This window comes from Primulina huaijiensis, chromosome 8 (assembly GCF_012295235.1).
Source record: "Primulina huaijiensis isolate GDHJ02 chromosome 8, ASM1229523v2, whole genome shotgun sequence".
In the NCBI taxonomy this organism is placed as follows: domain Eukaryota; kingdom Viridiplantae; phylum Streptophyta; class Magnoliopsida; order Lamiales; family Gesneriaceae; genus Primulina; species Primulina huaijiensis.
The window spans coordinates 20,039,008-20,058,444 of NC_133313.1; the positions used below are offsets into that span (position 1 = coordinate 20,039,008).

General features: G+C 35.9%; 5 protein-coding genes across 12 annotated transcripts; 3 read left to right on the forward strand and 2 right to left on the reverse strand.

The window, feature by feature from the left end:
- Window positions 1-1,990: 1,990 nt before the first annotated feature.
- Window positions 1,991-3,992, reverse strand: LOC140982157 (serine/threonine-protein kinase PBL27-like). The gene is made up of 5 exons (XM_073448573.1): window positions 3,830-3,992; window positions 3,537-3,712; window positions 2,897-3,077; window positions 2,402-2,598; window positions 1,991-2,182 (listed from the first exon to the last, which is right to left on the reverse strand). Exons 1-5 carry the CDS (start codon window positions 3,990-3,992, stop codon window positions 1,991-1,993), a joined length of 909 nt encoding a protein of 302 aa, XP_073304674.1.
- On the reverse strand, window positions 2,345-7,681 carry LOC140982672 (DEAD-box ATP-dependent RNA helicase 21). 5 transcript variants are annotated; one of them, XR_012176333.1, is made up of 5 exons: window positions 5,367-7,681; window positions 3,830-4,107; window positions 3,537-3,712; window positions 2,897-3,077; window positions 2,345-2,598 (listed from the first exon to the last, which is right to left on the reverse strand). XR_012176333.1 is itself a non-coding variant. In XM_073449315.1 (1 exon), exon 1 carries the CDS (start codon window positions 7,581-7,583, stop codon window positions 5,484-5,486), a length of 2,100 nt encoding a protein of 699 aa, XP_073305416.1. In that variant the 5' UTR covers window positions 7,584-7,681; the 3' UTR covers window positions 5,114-5,483. The 5 variants fall into 5 exon arrangements, 1 of the variants encoding a protein (XP_073305416.1); XR_012176334.1 differs by having other exon boundaries at window positions 2,350-2,598; window positions 2,974-3,077; XR_012176332.1 differs by lacking the exons at window positions 3,537-3,712; window positions 3,830-4,107 and having other exon boundaries at window positions 2,352-2,598.
- A 3,132-nt stretch (window positions 7,682-10,813) lies between these two features.
- Window positions 10,814-14,791, forward strand: LOC140982301 (nuclear transcription factor Y subunit B-1-like). Of its 3 annotated transcripts, XM_073448770.1 has the most exons (7): window positions 10,814-10,953; window positions 11,178-11,418; window positions 12,963-13,092; window positions 13,350-13,355; window positions 13,436-13,522; window positions 13,707-13,769; window positions 14,565-14,791. In XM_073448770.1, the coding sequence occupies exons 2-6, from the start codon at window positions 11,192-11,194 to the stop codon at window positions 13,767-13,769; spliced, it is 513 nt and encodes a 170-aa protein (XP_073304871.1). In that variant the 5' UTR covers window positions 10,814-10,953; window positions 11,178-11,191; the 3' UTR covers window positions 14,565-14,791. The 3 variants fall into 3 exon arrangements, 1 of the variants encoding a protein (XP_073304871.1); XR_012176235.1 differs by having other exon boundaries at window positions 12,963-13,355; window positions 14,565-14,732; XR_012176236.1 differs by having other exon boundaries at window positions 11,190-11,418; window positions 12,963-13,355; window positions 14,565-14,732.
- Window positions 14,180-14,791, forward strand: LOC140982302 (salt stress-induced hydrophobic peptide ESI3-like). Its single transcript, XM_073448771.1, has 2 exons — window positions 14,180-14,440; window positions 14,565-14,791. Exons 1-2 carry the CDS (start codon window positions 14,360-14,362, stop codon window positions 14,646-14,648), a joined length of 165 nt encoding a protein of 54 aa, XP_073304872.1. The 5' UTR covers window positions 14,180-14,359; the 3' UTR covers window positions 14,649-14,791.
- Window positions 14,792-15,500: 709 nt separating this feature from the next.
- Window positions 15,501-18,636, forward strand: LOC140982393 (pentatricopeptide repeat-containing protein At3g24000, mitochondrial). 2 transcript variants are annotated; one of them, XM_073448871.1, is made up of 2 exons: window positions 15,501-17,728; window positions 18,451-18,636. In XM_073448871.1, exon 1 carries the CDS (start codon window positions 15,591-15,593, stop codon window positions 17,529-17,531), a length of 1,941 nt encoding a protein of 646 aa, XP_073304972.1. In that variant the 5' UTR covers window positions 15,501-15,590; the 3' UTR covers window positions 17,532-17,728; window positions 18,451-18,636. The 2 variants fall into 2 exon arrangements, with proteins under 2 accessions (XP_073304972.1, XP_073304973.1); XM_073448872.1 differs by having other exon boundaries at window positions 18,415-18,552.
- The last annotated feature ends 801 nt before the right edge of the window (window positions 18,637-19,437 follow it).

Sequence of the window (19,437 nt, forward strand, 5' to 3'; positions counted from 1 at the left end):
AATTGCGAACTGGTTGAGTTGCATTCAATGCAATATCATTTCGATGAATTCAAAAAAAAACATAGTAGTATTTTCCAGGAAGTTTGAGGTCCCTTGTTGCAGCTGGGAGCTGAAGTTTCACAAATTAAGGATGGACCCACCATTTCATTCAAACGAGTATAATAAAATTTGATTTCTTTATCATTATAATTTTTGGAATAATTGAGAAAGTCTAATGGATCTGCCACTTTGATAAGATAACAAACCTGTCTAGTCTTTTCGAGGTGTCCGTTACACGAGTCATGAAACGTATGCCGGATGAAGCGTTAATTCACCTGCATTAAGGAATTCAAGCTAGTTACCATCCAAAAGAGATTAGATATGATACTGATAATCATTACTGTAGAATATCAAGGCAAGAAATAGTGAGGATCCATGGCCTCCAAGCCACGGTTGATCATAGCAGACTTCGAAAAATGAAGGATTAAGATTGATGATATCAGAGCCAGAATTTGATCCATCAGAGCAACTGCTCGGACTCCCTGATTGTTGATGACAAAGTTTCCAAATCTGACCCCTCTTCGAAACAGCAGCTGCCAGTCTCCCCCGGTCGTCGTACACCTTGGGCATCTTTTCCCATGAGAATGTTGTTATTTCAATGGCTGAGACAAAATGCATGACTCCATGTCTATCGGAAGTCTTTAGGAATTGATTTTTTTTTTCTCTGCCTGCAAGTCTTTGAGGAAATACAATGTTAAATTTAGCATGTATATATGCTAGCAATGACTTGCTTCACAGCTGGAATAAGTGTCAATCTCCTTGTCCATTTCCAGGTACAAATATATATACATATATTTATGTATATGCATATATACCACCCGTAATATCTTAGGCAATTTACAAACAGCCTGTTATTTTGTCTACTTCCTTGTACCTGTTTTTCTAGGAATCTTACAGTGGATACGAGCTCTTAATTTTATTTGGACCTATAGAAATTTCAGCATGACCTCTATGTAAATAAGATATACCGAAAAATCAAAACAACACAAACGATATTTATATAGACAACAAACGCATGCAGAGCCGGACATCTTCGATCACATCAAATAAAATTCAATCATCAATGCACATACCCATTGTTTTGTCTTTCTTTTTCACGACAATATGGAAGCTCCCCAAGATGACATACCCGGTTAGATGTAACCCGTATCAAGAAGATTTTGCAACTGCTTTTTGAATTCTTTCAATTATGTCAGAGCTAACCGATAAGATGCTCTTGAAATTGGATTTGCGCCTTGCATTATTCAATACTGTAATATATTTTTCATCGGGAAATACATCATGAAATTCCTTGACAACTTGAATTTTATAAACTTTTAATCCTTCTTCTTCTTGAGTTGCATCAACCGCATAAATCATATCTTTCATTATGTACCGATAACAATTTAAACATATGCGTTATTGTACTAATGGAATGCGAGACTTTATATCATTGTCATAGAAATTGCATTTATTACGATAGCACGATCGGAATCTCACAATTACATGAAAACAGTTAACAATAGCTCGATAATTCGTCAGATCATCAATTCCGATAATATAGTCAAAGTCGAACATAAAATAACTTAATTAAATTGGTTATATATCAGAACGTCATCAATGAATACAACAACAAATTTGTCTATAAATTCGATATTCACCAATACATATATTTAACACACTGATTAAATTTTGACTTAATTATTTTAATTTCTCTCTTTAAAATAATTATTATTAATTATTGTCAAATGACATCGGTCCATACACATCATGTATTCCATTTATCGGAAAAATATACTGAAAAAACACTTCAATCAAATTCCTCAATTCATTCTTTAATTCTGCACCATTTTTTTGACAGAAATAGTATGGTGACGCAAGTAGTAGGTTCATGGATCATGTTTGAGTGCCTAAACTCGATCCACGACAACATCACAGCATGCAGCTTCGTGGCTTCAATCCCCACCGGGGTTCAGTTCTGGGAAGCAATGTAATTTATGGCTGTAGCCACATCTGTCATGGAAGGTCGGGCATCGGGATTGGTCTGAAGGCACATAGCAGCCGTAGCAAGAGCCTGATACAGGCCCCTAATTGGGTACCGACCTTGCAGCATGGGATCAGCCATCTGCATGAATTTTCTTCGATCTCCAAATAAAGGATGAGCCTGCAAAAGAGCAAGAGCAGTTAAAACGTCTGAGTAATATTCTGCAGGAATAACATGATTCCACGTATATTATAGACTTACTCTATCAGGAATTCTCATTATAGATCAGTCACCTGCTTAATCTGAGTACACCAGCCACCCCTCTTAATTGGGTGCTAACTCTTGCTAGTGAAATTGGGTTCCCTTAACTGTAGTAAATACTCGTGTTTCGCCACCAACCGGTCCCAATTTGGCCAATCCAAAATGAGATAGCTTGGGATGATACTCTTCACCGAGTAAAATATTTGAGCTCTTCACATTTCGGTGAATAACAGGTGGATTTGCCATATCATGCATATATGCCAAGCACTTTGCTACACCAGCGGCTATTTTAATTCTCGTGTTCCAGTCAAGCGGTGTTTTCTCAGGTTGAAGGCCTGTAATGTGCAAGCATTGAGTATTTTACAGGGTAGAAAAACAATGTTCGGATAGAACTGTAGGTCAACTCAAGCATATTGTAAGCAACAAGGATGGTAAAATAAGAGACACGACAGAAGTTTTGTCAATAAGTAGCCACAGAATTTCCTAGTGAACGGAGTCATGGCCAGCAAATATTTTACATAAATGGCAACTTCAGAAAAAAATGGCACAAACAAGTGTTATTTTAGTGAATGCTTCATTGCTTTGTTGTAATAACAAAAATGATAGATGCTGAAAGTGTCATGATCATTATACCATGTAGATGGTCATCCAAAGATCCAAATGGCATGTATTCATGAACTAAAAATCTATGGTTACCATCAGCACAATACCCTATGAGGTTCACCATGTTTGGGTGGTGAAGTAAACTCAGCATCAACACTTCAATTAGACATTCCCGGTTCCCTTGCAAACCAATTTGCTTTACAGCCCCGACCTAAAAGAAAAAACACGCAGGGTTCTGGTTTTAGTGATCGAACTCTATGATGCATTGATAAAAGTTGCATTTCATGAGTGTATGCGTGTGTATGAGAAAATTCAAAGGTGAATAAGAGGTGAGTGATACAACGTGAAAACACTCGAAGGCACCATGTACACAAAGAATCACATGAATTACTCCATTGCTTCAAGAAAACACATGTGACTGTTCCATAAAGTTAGAATGAGCGAGAATAGTAGTTTTCAACTCTCCAATATGGATGGATAGTGAAAAAGGTGCGAAACTTTATATTTTACTGAAAGCTTAGAACAGTATATATGGTCAAGGATAAAAGCCAGCCTTCTCCAAACAGAATTTCTAAGCTATCTATGTATGGAATAAGATGCATTCAATTACGAAAAGGAAGCATTTCTATCCAGATATGTTCATTAAAGCAGGTAAAAGTAACAAAAAAACCTGTTTACCGCCCTTAAGTCGACCTTTATACAACCTTCCAAATCCACCTTCACTCAAAATCAAATCTGGTCTAAAATCCTTAGTAGCAGCAGCCAATTCACGAAAAGTAAATGAGCGTGGACGGATATGAATCGATTCCTCATGATCCGTTGAAGTTTTTTTTATCTTCAGCTCTTCTGCAAGCGACACGAAAACCAATCAGATGGAAAAATAATCGACAGAAGATCAAGAAATAGTGGTGAATGGCCATCACATAACTATTGTCCGCTTCCATTTTATAAAGAGAGATGGACCTTCAAGTCCTGAGAAGTCAAAGTGATCATCATTGAAGCAAGTAGAGCTCGATTCGGAGCAGGTGCTCGGACTCCTCGAGTGTTGGTGGAAAAGTTCCCAAAGTTGCTGTTTCTTCATTACTGCAGCCACCAGCCTCTCCCAGTTGTCGTACACCCATGACATCTCCTCCTTCTAAGCTTCTAAGAAAACACTTGGTAATGCTTGTTTCTATCAGTTCAACGTTTAATGTCGGGAATCCATTTATCAGATGCTTGTTGGAGATCCTAGTTTTTGCTTCCTGTAAACAAATCCTTCGTCCATTTTCCCACGGTTCTAACAGCTGGCATTAGACCATTCCAAATAATTGTACGAGTAATTGCATGGCAGTTTCCTACTTTTAATAATTGATTGATTATCTTATCTTATTACAAATGTCCATCACATAACCAACAAACGGCCGGCCAAAAAATGATCGATATCGGAGTTTCCGTTTTTTCTTATCTTAAAATTTAGCCTTTCCGAAGGAAATTTAATTCATTTTTCATGAGAAATATAAGCAAAATATTGCCACAAACTAAAAACCAGTAACTTTTTTCCCCTCACTATAAAATGAACAATAAGGCTATCCACTTTTTCGCCTAGAAAATTATGATTTTGAAATCGAACTTTTGCGCGATCTATATATCAAAATATCAAAAACTCGTGAGCCACCTTGTAAGTTTATTATTTATTTATAAATTGAGTATATGTTCATTGAAATATTATGATACTTGAATATTTATATATTAAATAAAAATTACCGAAAATATTCAATAAGAATATTCATGTCCTAAAAGTCCCGAATAATTCTTATTTTATCTAAAAAAAATTATTCTAACGCATTTGAAGCCGACAAAATCTAAAAGTATCGGAATTCTTAATTTTGTTCCCAAATACCCTTTTTATCAGGTTGATTAAAATCAACACAAATTTAATAAAAAAATTATTAATTAAATGATATATTTTTCAATGAATTAGATATACAAGAAATTAAATCTTTATAATAATTCAATACAATTAAAATAAATAAGAATTTTAAAGTTAAACAAAATGAATTAGATAATAAAATTGTGCAGCAGCTTCCTTAGAAAAGAAATAAAAAAAAACGTCTCTTCATCGGCATTAGTGCAAAACGAATACCAAGACGATGGTTGTTAGCACAAATAACTATGTTCTATGAAATTTAACATAGTACAGAGCGATGCACAATTTAAAGCAGTGTCCCATATGCATTACGTCTAAATAAACCCGAGTCCTAAAACAAATTACACAAAAATCATATGACTAAAGCATCAACAACAATTTAATATCATGAATATCAGCTGGTACTATGTTTAAAGTACAAGATAATGAATCACAATGGATTTAAAGAAAATCACAAAATAGGAGATGATAATGGCAACTAGCATAGAGATAATGTCAAAATACATTTCATACATTTCCTCGATCACACGCAAAAAAAGTTCGTATCACATAGGCACAATATAGCATGGAAGGAATAATAAAAATAACTGGTACCATAAATTCCACCCCAGAAAATCATATTTATATAATCAATCGTGCTTCCTTTGCAAGCCAGCAAGCTTGGATCCATGGAGAAGTAGTGTTGCTGAATGATACTTCCACGTTAATACATCAATTGGCATAAACCATGTCATTCCGCCTGGCTGGTCTGTCAGGAATGGAACCTGGTTTAAACTTTGAGGCTTCATGTCTTGCAAGCTCCGGAGGAACAGGACTGTTGCTCTGAATTAGCATTTGCTTGAGATCGTAGAAAACTTCTGTGTCATGTAGAGTCAAGAATGTTGTAGCTACACCAGTCTTCCCAGCACGACCGGTTCTCCCGATACGGTGGGTGTAGGCTTCAATATTGCCTGGCATGTCATGGTTTATGACATGCGCCACATCAGGTATATCAATACCACGTCCTGCAACATCAGTAGCAACCAATACATTGTATCGCTTGGTCCTAAAACCTTCAAGGCTTATTTCTCTCTGTTCTTGTGACTTTCCACCGTGCAATGTGGTCACTCGGTAACCTTCTTTATCCAATGTTTTTGCAACATTGTCAGCAACCTTTTTCGTGTTAACAAACACAATAGCTGTCTTATCTGCTAGTTCATCCAGCAATTTTTTCAATCTATGCATTTTATCATTCTCCTTCATCATCATAACATGTTGAGAAATGAGCTCTGTGGCTTTTCCTGCTGTGCCGATATTGACAACAACTGGATTTCTCAAGTACTTCCTTGCCAGCCGCTCTACAGCTGGTGGCATAGTAGCACTGAACATATAAGTAGTTCTATAAATCCTTTTCTCGTCAAGTTCTTCATCTTCGTTCTCTGGTTTCAAGTTACTCGAAGGCATGGCATCTAATACACCGACAACTTGTGGTTCAAAACCCATATCAATCATTCGGTCAGCCTCATCAAGAACAACATAATTACACTGATTCAACACCGCATACCGCCTCTCCAAACAGTCAATAAGACGTCCAGGCGTTGCAATCACTACTTCACATCCTTGCCTAATCCTAAACCCCTGTTCTTCTATGGATTGCCCGCCTACAATAGAAACAACCTTGATTCCCAAATAATGAGCAAATTTGACAGTCTCATCCTCGATCTGTTGTGCAAGCTCACGAGTAGGAGCCATAACAACAGCATAAGGCCCCTCAGCATCATTCTCCTCACTCATCGGAGGAAGTCTACTTATGTAAGTCAGCATAGGAAGAACAAATGCAGCCGTTTTACCTGAACCAGTCTCAGCAATGCCAATGACATCTCTCTGCTGCAGTCCGAGGGGAATGGCAGCCATCTGAATGGGAGATGGAGTTTTGTAACCAGCCCTTTCGACAGCCTTCAACAATTCAGGAGTCAACTTGCTTTCAGCCCAGCTCCTCATAGGACGCGGAATTCTTGAACCCTTGTAAGAAATGTTGAAATCTTCTCTGAAAATTCTCCAGTCCCTCTCCGTCATCTCCTCAAGCTTCTTCTCAGACCAATGTCTATCAACCCTCATATCAAACGTATCATATGAATCAGCAGCAAGCTCCTTCTTCTTTTGAGCAGCAGCTTCCTCACGTGTCTCCTCAATCCCTTCCTTCTTGCGAATCTCATCACGAAGCTCCTTCTCGTTCATAGCAGCAAGTTTTTTCTGCTCCCTGCGGTCCATTCCAGCACGAAGTCCACGGCCAAAGAGGAGACGGGCTTCATGAGGATTCTGGTAAAGGGAATTCATGTCACGAGATGTGTCCTCAGTGTTTTCCCAGTCGAAGGAGAATCGGAACTTCTCACTTGGTTTAATAACCCGTTTCTTAGGTTTTTTCGATCCCAAGTACTGCTCCTTAATAGCAGCAAGCTCAACTTCACGCTCCCTCTCAGCCAATTTCTCCAATCGAGCACGGTCCCGCGCCTTATGCTCTTCCTCTCGTTCTTTCTCTCTGTTTCGACGCTCGTTGAACCTGTCCCTCTCCCTCTCCCGCTCACGCTCGCGCTCACTCTCCCTATCCCTATCCCTATCCCGTTTCCGACGCTCAGAATCCCGGTCACGGTCTCGATCACCTGAAGATGGTGGTTTTGACTCATCTCCATCGTTGGATTGAAGGAGGAGCTCAGACCGACGCTTCAGTTGAGCAACTTCTTCCTCGCGGCGTTGCAGAGCAAGTTTCTGACGCTCCTCTTTGGTCAGAAAAACCGGCTTCTTCGCGACGTCTGCTTTTTCGTTGGATGCCATCGGAATTCAACAACTGAAATAGGAATTTAGGGTTCTGCAAAGGTTCGGTGATTTCAGGAGAACAAAAACAATCCGATGGGCCCAAATAAATAGTAAGCCCACAAATTGCGCGGCAATTCATTTCTTAACGACGGCCCCTTTAATCTTCTTTTTCTTTTTGTTATGCTCTTGGAATATTTTATTTTTTAACTTCGATCAACTTTTTTTAAATTATTTTTTTTACAAAAATTAATTGATTAAAGTTATTTAACCAATTTTTCTTTTTACTACTCCCCTGCCTCTTGTCAAAATTAAATCATAATTTTTTTCACACACTGATCCATATCTTTTAATTATAACCATTATTTTTACCTTCATTTTCCATTACTTTTCAAAATATATTTTATTATTATTATTATTAGAATTCGATTATAATCTTCTAAAATTTAAAATAATCGTATACTGTAATTATTGACCATACTTTTATTTATCGAAAATAAACCCCAAATGTACATTTTTTTTTATATAGAAACTTCGATATAATTTACTTCTCATTAAATTTTTTTTTTCTTTACCATAGTGAATCGATTACTTTCAATTAATTTTTCTAATCTGCATGAACATAAATCGGAAAAATGAAGATAAGCTAATGCTATCTTGGAAAAAGAGATTCAGCTTTGTGATATCAAAACAAATTAGAACAATTCAGCTCACATTAATTTTTAGCACCGTCATTTGCATAAATATTTTCATATCATGAACTCATGCTAGGGATAAATGAGAAGCATACAACACTTTAGACTAGAATGATTTTTGCTTCTTTCATTTGATGAATGCACATATATATTATAATCATGATTGCTTGCTAACACATGTTTAGCATATTTACCAAGTGAAAGCTAGTTGCATTAGTGGAATCATTAAAAACATCATAGAAGTGAAAGGATCAGTTTCATAATTTCACAAAGAAAATAAAACTTCATCGGACCTCAAACTTCAAGAATCCTTCAAGAACATCCAAGAGTAAAGGGTCGGTCATTGTCTCCATTCCTGTTCAGATCATACCCATTTTTTATGCTGAATTCTTTTAGCTCGGATTTCCAGGAATCTTTTGGCTGAAAAAGAAAAAAAGAAAATTTAACAAATGATGTTTACATGATGTCATGGAGAAAACATTCAAAGAGAGTGATGGGTAAAATAACCAAAGTAACAACAGATTGTGGGAAATACCAAATTGCTCTCTGGCAAGTAGACTTTCATTGGCCTAAACGGCTTCCCTACTAACACTCACCTCCAAAATAATGGCAACAAGCCAACAACAACATCGTAAAACGGTGAAAACAACCAGGCCTTCGTCACAGCGAGGCAGTTGCCCTCGGGCGTAACCCTCCGACAGCTAATGTTTGGCTCAGTGACGGTGGTCGACACGGTAGCAGTCACACCCTCGCCCTGACGACACTATTTCATGGCCATGATCACGAGATTGATGGAACAGTTAGTTTCTTTGGAGTTCACATAACGACTACTCCTATTTCGCATATAACGATGATCGGTAGAACCGGCAAACATGAGAACGCTATAGGGTATGCCACCATTGAGACTTTCCCCACGACAATCAGCGCGACGGTATGAAAACATATGCTACACGTGGATGTTACATTTGTGTTCCAAATCGTGTTATATTTTGTTAATACAAATTTCATTTGCAAAAATTATTAAAAATAAATGTATTAAACATCGTGAATAAAAATAAAAGAATAAATCAAAACATTCGATTCATCTATTTTTTAATTAAAAAAATCATCAATATATTGTTTTAATAATTTATCGTGATTGAGATACAATTTATTATCGATTTAAAAAAAACATATGAATCGAATGTTTTATCAATGACTAATTGTATTTTGTTTATATAATTAATTGTATTTTGTTCGTACATGTCTAATAAGTTTAGTTTTTAATAATTTGTGCCAAATATAATATGATTTGAAACACTAAATATAGCAGATGATTTCGTCCTCACTACCAGTCGGCCGGAAACAATCACACATCTCACACTTTATCTTGCCCCATAGTGGTTTTTTTTGGCCTCTCTATTTTCTGGGTGATCTTGATATGTTTTTTTCATGGTTTATCTTATTTGGTTTGTGCGTTCAATGATTTTGTGAAATGCATTTATATGTTAGTTAGTCTTCCTTTTCATCATTATTATAACTAGTGTATTTTCTATGATACACGTGGTGTTTTTCCCAAGTGTCAATCATCGCTTCTCCAATATTTTATTTATTTTAGTAATAATTATATATATCAGGAAATTATATCATGATTTGTGAAGCATCCAATAAAACAATTTTGAATTTAAATTTAGTTAAAAAATGTGTCCAATAAAATAATATTTAAACTACTTAATGAGGTTCACAAGCCTTGTGCATGCTGAAAAAACTACTTAATAAAATAAATGAAAGCATTTTAAATTTATTCAATCCAATATTGATTGATAAATTAGACAAGTGCAATTTAAGTTGAAGTAGGTCTCATGTGAGACGGTCTTACGAATCTTTTTATACGAGACGGGTCAACCCTACCGATATTCACAATAAAAAGCAACACTTTTTCATGAATGACCCAAATAAGAGATTCGTCTCACAAAATACGATCTGTGAGATCGTCTCACACCAGTTTTTATATTTAAGTTGAAAGGGCTAAAATCTAAATTCAAATACTATAATACCATACATAATTTAATGTTTTCATACTAATGAATCAGATTGAATCATGTTACTCGGGGAACTGGAATTTTAGACCCCACTGCCTAGTGGATTTTGGTTGGACTCTCTTGCCAACTTACCGCCTAACCTGTGAAATTAAAATTTAATAGTTTTTTGTAATATTAATTAATTGAGTATGTTTTTTTTTGACATTTTCATAGATCTTTATTCATAAGTAGATCAATATTCATCATATTTACGATAAAAAATAATATTTTTGATATCTTTTTATGTGTGACCTAACCGTCTCACAAGAGTTTTTGTTTAATAGATTAGTGGACGGACCCACACGACGATAATTATATCTTATGTATAAAATAAATTTAAATATATGATAAAACTAAAAATTATTCGATAAATTTAATTATTTTATTTTTAAAAAATGATTTTTTGGAAGAAGTTGATCCGAAATGTGAAGTAATAATTTGTGCGAGTATTTATAAAAAATAAATTCCAATATAAAAAATAAATTATTTATAATCATTGAGTAGTAATAAAGAAGTCACCTTCCTCATCTCTCCGTCGTCCGATCGTAACTTCTCCCTATTTCCAGATTTCTTCAATCAACCAACCAATCCCCTTTCTTCTTCCCCAAGCGCGCCAAATACAAATCCAACGCCCAGGTACTCTAAACCCAACCCCCCACCGCCACACTGAAATATGTATGTATATACGCGTGCTAATTTCTAGTAATTATGCTTGTATGAGGTCAAATCAATCACGCATGTCTGCAAGTTTCAAGCTTTATGATTTTTTATAGCGATGTTTCTTGTTAATCTGATGATATTTTTGTGTTTTTTGAATTGTTTTTTGTTGTTTTTCGTTTTCGGAATTTTTACTGTGCTAGGGTTTGGATTAGGAATGGCTGAGAGTCCTGGTGGGTTTGCCGGTGGAAGTGGCAGCCACGATAGCGGCGGTGGGGATCACAGTCCGCAGTCTAGCGTGAAAGAGCAGGATCGCTTCCTTCCGATTGCAAATATTGGTCGAATCATGAAGAAAGCGTTGCCTGCGAATGGAAAGATAGCGAAGGATGCGAAGGACACGGTTCAGGAATGCGTCTCCGAGTTTATCAGCTTCGTCACAAGCGAGTACGTTCACTACAAGCTAAGGGTATCTTGTATTTTAACTGAACGTGGAATTTTTGTGTTTCTATTGTAAAATAAATTTGTCTGAGCCTCATTACTCTCGTTTGTCTGTGAATTGCCGGTATATTTGTCCTGATATATGTTAGGAGAATGCATCGAATTGTTGTAGCATATGTTTCTTATTTTTTGTGCTATTATGTCCATCTTGGTTATTGGGAAGAAGCTTATGTTCTATTTGTGAGGAGGGTATTACTATTTTTGTTCCTTGTTGTAATGTTTATTTGTGTTGTGTGGTATGACTCATTTGAATAGAAGAATGATTGGCGGTGTGATATTGTTGTACAACGGTTTATCTATGCTTTCAAATTACATAAAGTTTTGATTTTGTGACAAAAAATTTGGTAATAGATGAATCAGCTTTATCTTTGATTAGATAACAGGTATTTGGTTCATGTGAGAAGTGAAGCATTTTTTGTACGAGTGTTTTGGTTTGGAATCAACTTTAACCGTTGCGTTGATTTTTTCTGGAAGCTAGCATCTCACTATTAATTGCCATCCGCTCATGTTCTCTGACCTCAATCACTTCTCTTGCCTTGCCTCTTCAATGCACACAGCTCTTAAATTGTGTTGTCTGAGTTACATGATCTTTTGATGTTAGTTCCAATATAACAGACCTTCCTAGAACTGCAAATAAAGATCATACTATTGAGTAAAGGCTGATCGCGAGGAGTTTCCAATGCCTAATATAGATTTTATTAGCATGTTCGTAACGTTACTAAATCAAATCCTTTCATGGATCAACTAGTGCCCGACATACGAAAATACGGTGGGGAAAAAATTTCCAAGTATGTTCTAAATTATCATAGTTCTTTCCTGGATTAGAAATTGAAATCTGGCTTCCCTACCTCCAAGTAAAGTGCATGCATAATCCTTTTTAATTTTCTCTTGCGTCCTTTGAAAATGAGTTAGTGCATCTTGATAAGCTGGGCCAATAATATTGGTTCTAGAATGAATTAGTTAAAAGCTGAAAACGGGAGTACACTTAACTATTTAAGAGAATATGTCCTTTTCATCCATACATACAGCCACAATCATGTTCAAATCACCATTCAGTTAATACTTTTCCCATGACTATTTTTTTTAAAATGATTTTGTCTACAAATGTTTTCGATTCAATTTTATGTTTTATACTTGCTCAGTAGAGGAGGTGGGTGACAACTGACCAAGAAAGTAGCCTTCAGGGTAATCTCTCAGCAGGAAGAGCAATTCAAACATATCCACACAATTTTTTGTTTGGTTAAAAATACCTTAGCTCCGGAATACATCATGTATTTTCATTCTACTCTTGGATATTTGATTGGTTACTTTTTGTGCCTAAATCTGTTTGATCTATTAATTTGATGCGGTCCTTATTAGTTTCATCTCAAAAGTAGATTTAATTTGCCTTTCGTGTGTGGTTCTTAATTGATTACAGTATGCGGGTTATTTTATTAACTTCTTTAGTTTTATGAATATGGTTTTGACTTTACCTCGTGTTCGTTGGATAGAGCTAGTGACAAGTGCCAAAAAGAGAAAAGAAAGACAATAAACGGGGATGATTTGTTGTGGGCAATGGCAACATTAGGTTTCGAGGATTATATTGCCCCGCTGAAGGCATATTTGGCTAGGTACAGAGAGGTACTATCTTATTTTCGGTTGTTATCTAGTAACCTTTTTTTCCCATGGGAGGTTATTACTGTCCCACTCAGTCCATGTTCAGGACACGGCAAATGTAAGAAGGCCGGTAGATTCTTACACTATTATCTGTTTTTATGTATTTTTGGATTTCCTTGGCTTTTTTCACCGCAATTTAAAGTTGATTAATGAGATGATCATCTAATTCGCTCACCCTTTTTGCCTTGGTATATTTGGTGGAATGACTGCTATATTTTCAGTTAGAGGTATGCAAATCAGCTTCTTCTTCAACTTTTCTCGACTTCATTTAGTCGCTCTATGGTGATAGTTTGTTGACAATTGTCAGGGTGACGCTAAGGGATCTGCTAGAGTTGGAGATGGATCCTCCTCTAAGAAAGACACAATCGGAACTCAGCTGCCTTCCGAGTCACAGGTTAGCTTATAAATTCCTTTGTGCTTTGTTAGCTTTGTAGTTGTCAGTAACGGCAGAGATAGGGGTAGTCAACAGGGGATATCATCCTAAGTTTTCAAATTTCACGTAACCAAATCTTTTTAAGTTTTTGTATTGATGGCTACGAAATTGAAACGTATTTCTTGTCACTGTGTTACATTGGCAGTTTGTTCATCAAGCTCCTTTTCCACAAGGCTTCAGCTACTCAAGTTCCCAAATCAAATTTTGAGTAAGGCCTCAGCTACTCAAACGCAAATTAAATTGGTCAATATGCGGATATTATTAAAGCTGTAGCAATATATCCAAAGTGAAGAAATAATTACGTTCAATTTCATACCTTGAAAACGAAATCCAACTAAACTATTGCATTTCATCCCACTATTTTACTCATTTTTAGGCATGCAGATATATTAATCATTTAGTTTCGTGAGTAATTAATTAGCCACCATGTATCGTCGAATTAACTATGTAATATTTTTTTACCAAAAAAAAAAAAACGTAAAAAGTTAATTTTAAATAAATCGTCCCTCCCGTCCTCCAATCCCCAAATGGCCAAGTTCATGGCATACGAGCGTGCCGCGTTTTATTTAGGAATTAAGTGTTATTATTATTATTATTATAATAATAATTTGTGTGTGTAAATTTTGAGACCCGAGTCAAGAGGACACGACACGTTTGTTCTACGTGTTATAATTTCAATGCTTTAAATACTCAAGAGCCTACACCTGCTCTTACCCTTGGCTCTTATTACTTTGGTTGAGCTCTCTTCCGATATCTGTACATATTTTCGACCAAAGGGTGAAGTTGATTCATTCAATTATGGGTTCTGAAACATTTCTTGAAGTGATTTTGGCAATTCTCTTACCACCTGTTGGAGTCTTCCTTAGATACGGATGCGGAGTAATCTTTTTTTTTTTTTGTTTCAGATTCAATTATTTGCTCCTAATGCTCAAGTACATTGTTTACGTTGTAGTATCTTGAATTATGTGTAGGATTTCTGAAATTTATTTATTTTGGATTTCAGGTGGAATTTTGGTTCGATTTGTTGCTGACAGTGCTGGGATACATACCGGGGATTATCTACGCAATTTACGTACTAGTTGGATAACTAATGTCGCTCTGGTGGGCTGTATGGAGAAGGATTTAATTTTTAAGCTAAGCCGTGTTTATATTATGAAGTTTCAAAGAATGATTATGATGTCAAACTGCATAGTGAGTTTACATTTTATATATATATAGTTTTATGTGTGTGTGTGTTTGTTTTTTTTTATATATATATATATAAAACAAACACACACACACACACACACACTCTCTCTTACACTTACGTGGTATAAATGACAAATACTAATGGGATAAACGTGCATATGATGATTAAGAGTGGGATTGTGATGAGTTATTGATATGATTGGTTAGGTGTGTCGTAAACGAGTGATTTAATATCTTAATAAATGACTCTTTTGGAGAAAGGTTACGAAAATGGTGAATCTATAAACAAAATAGATTTTTTGCAAAAAATTATATAAAATTATTATTTACCCCTTTGTTTTGTACTGTTATAAAATTATATGATTGTAGTGTCTGGTTGAGTCGATTATATTGAAGACATAACAATGTAATAGATTTGAGTGATTTGTGCACGCCTACGATCGATCCTCAGAGATGTTATAATGAGTTCAATGCTTGCATAATCACAGAAACGAAGTTTTTCTTCTTCTGTTTTTATATTATTATAATTAATTTCAAATTATTTTTTATTCTTAATATAATTCTTGTAACCATTCAAAATTTTGATCGATTATTTTACCATGTGTATGAATTAATAATAGTATTTTACAATTTTCATATGTTTTATTAACAATTTTAAAAAGAAATTAAATATTAAAACAATCATTTAACTTTTCGATGGGCCCTTGGTAGTCTGAAATCCCGGCCGTTGTTTTAAAGCCCAGTCTTAGCCATGGCGCCAGGGTTTGAAACCTCGGTCTGGCCCAACCATAATTAACTTGTAGAGAGTTCTGAATAATTGAATGTGAAAACAGCAGCATACATGAACCACTCAACTATACCATTTATTGGAAAAAGCGGCAGATCCCACTTTCCAATCTCCTCTCAAATTAAGTTCTCAACATTAGCTCTGTTTCAGCCAGATTCAGAATGTGAACAAGAGAACAAAGACCTCCACCGATTTTCTGGTGTTATCCAAGACAAAAATGAGACAATCTCCGTTCTCCACCGCATTGATCGTGATGCTTTGTTATTGGACGTCAGATTCTATATTCAGCTCCTCAAGAAATTTACGGATTTGGGAAAGCTCAGAGAAGGGAAAATGGTTCACAAGCATGTCATTGACGCGAAATATAAGAATTTCATTGTTTTGCAGAACACGATCGTTAACATGTATGCGAAATGCGGTGATATGCTGATGGCGCGAAAAGCGTTTGATGAAATGCTCGAAAGGGACTTGGTGTCTTACACCGTGTTGATCTCTGGGTATTCACAGAATCGCGAGTCAAAGGAGGCGTTGCGGTTGTTTCTGATTATGATACAGACTGGAATGAAGCCGAATCAGTTTACATTTGGAAGTGCTCTGAAGGCTGCTGGAGGCTTTCAGAGTGATGGAATTGGAAGAGGGATTCATACGGCTTGCATGAAGTGTGGGTTGGGGAACGATGTTTATGTTGGGAGCGCGTTGGTTGATATGTACACTCGGTGTGGGAGGTTGGAGGAGGCAAAAGTTGTGTTTGATGGGTTGAAGAGTAAGAATGAGGTATCCTGGAATGCTTTGATTGCAGCATATGCAAGGAAAGGAGAGGGACATAATGCTGTGAAGATGTTCCTGGATATGAAACGGCAAGGTTTTGAACCAACCCATTTCACGTGCTCGAGTGTTTTTTCCGCTTGTGCAAGTACTGGAGCTTTAGAACAGGGAAAATGGGTGCATGCCGACATGGTGAAGTTGGGACAGAAGCTTGTTGCTTTTGTGGGTAATACTCTTATTGATATGTATGGTAAAGCAGGAAGCATCGAGGATGCAAAGAAGGTGTTTGATCGACTACTGAAGAAGGATGTAGTTTCTTGGAACTCGATGCTTACTGCTTATGCACAGCATGGGTTTGGGAAGGAAACGATAGATCTTTTTAAAGAAATGCGCAGGATGAGGTTTCATCCAAATGAAGTTACTTTCCTTTGCGTGCTTAATGCTTGCAGCCACTCTGGGCTTTTGGAACAAGGATTGTGTTATTTTGAATTGATGAAGATGTACAAGATCGAGCCAGATGTGACACATTATGTGGCAACTGTTGATTTAATGGGTCGAGCAGGTCAACTTGATCGAGCTGTGACGTTCATAAGAGAAATGAAGATTGAACCTACTGCAGCTGTTTGGAAAGCCTTGCTTGGAGCCAGTAGAATGCACAAGAACATGGAATTGGGGGTGTTTGCCGCCGAGCATGCAATTAAACTTGATCCCCATGATTCCGGCCCGCATATGTTGTTGGCTAACATATATGCTTCTGCAGGTAGATTGAGTGATGCTGCAAGAGTGAGAAAGATGATGAATGAAAGAGGAGTGAAGAAGGAACCTGCTTGTAGTTGGGTGGAGATTGAGAATGTTGTCCATTTGTTTGTTGTTGATGATGATACCCACCCTCAAAGAGATGATATTCGTTTAATGTGGGAGAAGATCACTAATGAAATCAAGAAAATTGGATATGTCCCGGATACTAACCATGTATTATGGTTTGTAGACCAGGAAGAGCGAGAAAAGAGGTTGCAATATCACAGTGAGAAGCTTGCTCTAGCGTTTGCTCTTCTAAACACTCCACCTGGATCCCCTATCAGGATAAAGAAGAACATTCGAGTATGTGGTGATTGTCATACTGCATTCAAGTTTGTATCTAAGGTGGTACACAGAGAAATAATCTTGAGAGACACGAATAGGTTCCATCATTTTCATGATGGTTGCTGCTCTTGCCGAGATTACTGGTAGTGGTAGAGTTGAAGCCCATTATTTTTGGGACTGATTGTTGAAGGCACAGAGTATCTCATGTTGATGATATGCTAATGTGTTCCAATAAACTTGGTGGAAAATGTTGTCTTCCATGTAAGTTACTATCTTTTGAGCCTTTTCATGCATTTCTTCTCTCGACTGGACCATGTACTCTGGAAACAAGGGCCAAGAAGAAGGTGAATGATCTTCTATCTCAATCTGTTTTTTTTCTCTCCTTGCCATTCGGTTCAAACAAAATGCAATGATCCGTTTTCAGTGAATAGTTGTGTTTACTATTTGTTGAATGCTTATTGATTTTTGGCTAATTGGTGTTTTTTAATGTTTTGAGCTTGAACTGCTAATTATATATGATTCATTTTCCCAGAAACTCCGATTCGTGTGAGAATAATGTAAAATTTTTTATGGGTTTTTAATAAATTAATTGTGTAATACTGTGGTCTTCAATGATTTAGGGAGTAAACAAAATTTTTTTATCGAGTTGATATTTGTGGGATTTTGTTTTTATTCGGGGTGAGGATTGAAGAATGATATTTTGTAGTGACCTGATGATTTATACGCGTGGTGTTAGTTTTTTTCGCTGTAGATTCATATTCTCGCTGTAAAATTTCATGTTCTTGACTGAAGATAATGTGCCAGATTCTTTCTTTTGTTATCTGCACCGTGTGGTGTTGGTTTTTTGATTCACTTAAACTTAGATCAATTTAAGTTCGATGAAACACAAATTAAGAGAAAAGTTGCTCAAAATTTATGCCTAATTTTTCTTAATGCAAGTATCAAGCCTATATGATTGAGTCATCCCGGTAAATTAAAATTTTGTGTTCCATCGTCCGTATTCTTAGCGTGATACTTTATTGTTTCCCAGTAAATTGAAACCCTACTTTATCTTCTTTGATGGCAGCTGCTGAGTTCATTGAAATGACTTGCTGAAGCTAGAGAGCTTTCTTGAAGTGCAACAAGAATGATCCGAACCCTGAGAAATATTATGGAGGCATTTTTGGGATTAATTTACTGAATTTATTGATTATCTGCATTGATAAATTCAGTAAATTAATCCAAAAGTTATGTCTCCATAAAAAGAAATGCCTTGACAAAGGATGCCAAGCTACTCAATACCTGCATCATCCGTAAGTTATTTGTTAATCCTAGTATATGCCATGGATAACTGAGAAGATATAATACATCGTTTGGACAAGTATTTTAAAAACGTTTTTAGTGTTTTATAAATTCAAAAACTTGAAGTATGGGTTTAGACAAGATTTTGTAAAAGTTCATAAAAATGTTTTTTAAAAAATTGTTCTCTTAATATAATTATAATTTTCAAAGAATAGTTTAGATAAGTTTTTTTTGGTGTTTTTAGAATAGTAGAGAAAGTTGTTCAAACAGTTTTAACGTTAAAACATTTTTATAGAATAATTGTTCAAACAAATATCTATTCTTAAATCAATTTTTTAAATTTTTTTGTAAAAATACTTTTATAAAAAAGTTTTATAAGTATTTGTCCAAAAAAAGCTATAATCATTCTTTATATATATTCGGTTATAAAGAAATCGGGAATAATTTAAAGAGAGTCCGTAGTACAAAGATAATCCTTGTTTATGGGTATGTGTGTGCCTCATGGTGTGTTTTTGATCTAATATATCGGAACCACGACAGGTTTATAAAACTTAACATGTTCCATGTATGGGGTTTGGTTATTTATTTTTCAAACTCGAGTTCGATTCGTGAAAATATCGAGTTACTCAACTCAATAGTGTTTGTAGTCTAATTTTGAGGTTTAAATTTTTTATTTATACGGATAAAAAAACACTTAAATCAATAATAATTGTAATAGATAATAATATATAGCTACTCGAGTAGTTCGTGGGCTGTTTGAGTAGAAACAATT

Bases quoted from the DNA above. Each gene is read 5' to 3' on its own strand.
- LOC140982157 (XM_073448573.1), bottom strand. From the start codon at position 3,992: ATGTCATGGGTGTACGACAACTGGGAGAGGCTGGTGGCTGCAGTAATG. The intron at 3,078-3,536 runs GTTTTTTTGTTA...TTTTTCTTTTAG, and splicing joins GACTTAAGGGCGGTAAACAG to GTCGGGGCTGTAAAGCAAAT. The intron at 2,599-2,896 runs GTATAATGATCA...TGCACATTACAG, and splicing joins TTTGGATGACCATCTACATG to GCCTTCAACCTGAGAAAACA.
- LOC140982393 (XM_073448871.1), top strand. From the start codon at position 15,591: ATGAACCACTCAACTATACCATTTATTGGAAAAAGCGGCAGATCCCAC.
- LOC140982301 (XM_073448770.1), top strand. From the start codon at position 11,192: ATGGCTGAGAGTCCTGGTGGGTTTGCCGGTGGAAGTGGCAGCCACGAT. The intron at 11,419-12,962 runs GTACGTTCACTA...TTCGTTGGATAG, and splicing joins ATCAGCTTCGTCACAAGCGA to AGCTAGTGACAAGTGCCAAA. The intron at 13,523-13,706 runs GTTAGCTTATAA...TTACATTGGCAG, and splicing joins AGCTGCCTTCCGAGTCACAG to TTTGTTCATCAAGCTCCTTT.
- LOC140982302 (XM_073448771.1), top strand. From the start codon at position 14,360: ATGGGTTCTGAAACATTTCTTGAAGTGATTTTGGCAATTCTCTTACCA. The intron at 14,441-14,564 runs GTAATCTTTTTT...TTTGGATTTCAG, and splicing joins TCCTTAGATACGGATGCGGA to GTGGAATTTTGGTTCGATTT.
- LOC140982672 (XM_073449315.1), bottom strand. From the start codon at position 7,583: ATGGCATCCAACGAAAAAGCAGACGTCGCGAAGAAGCCGGTTTTTCTG.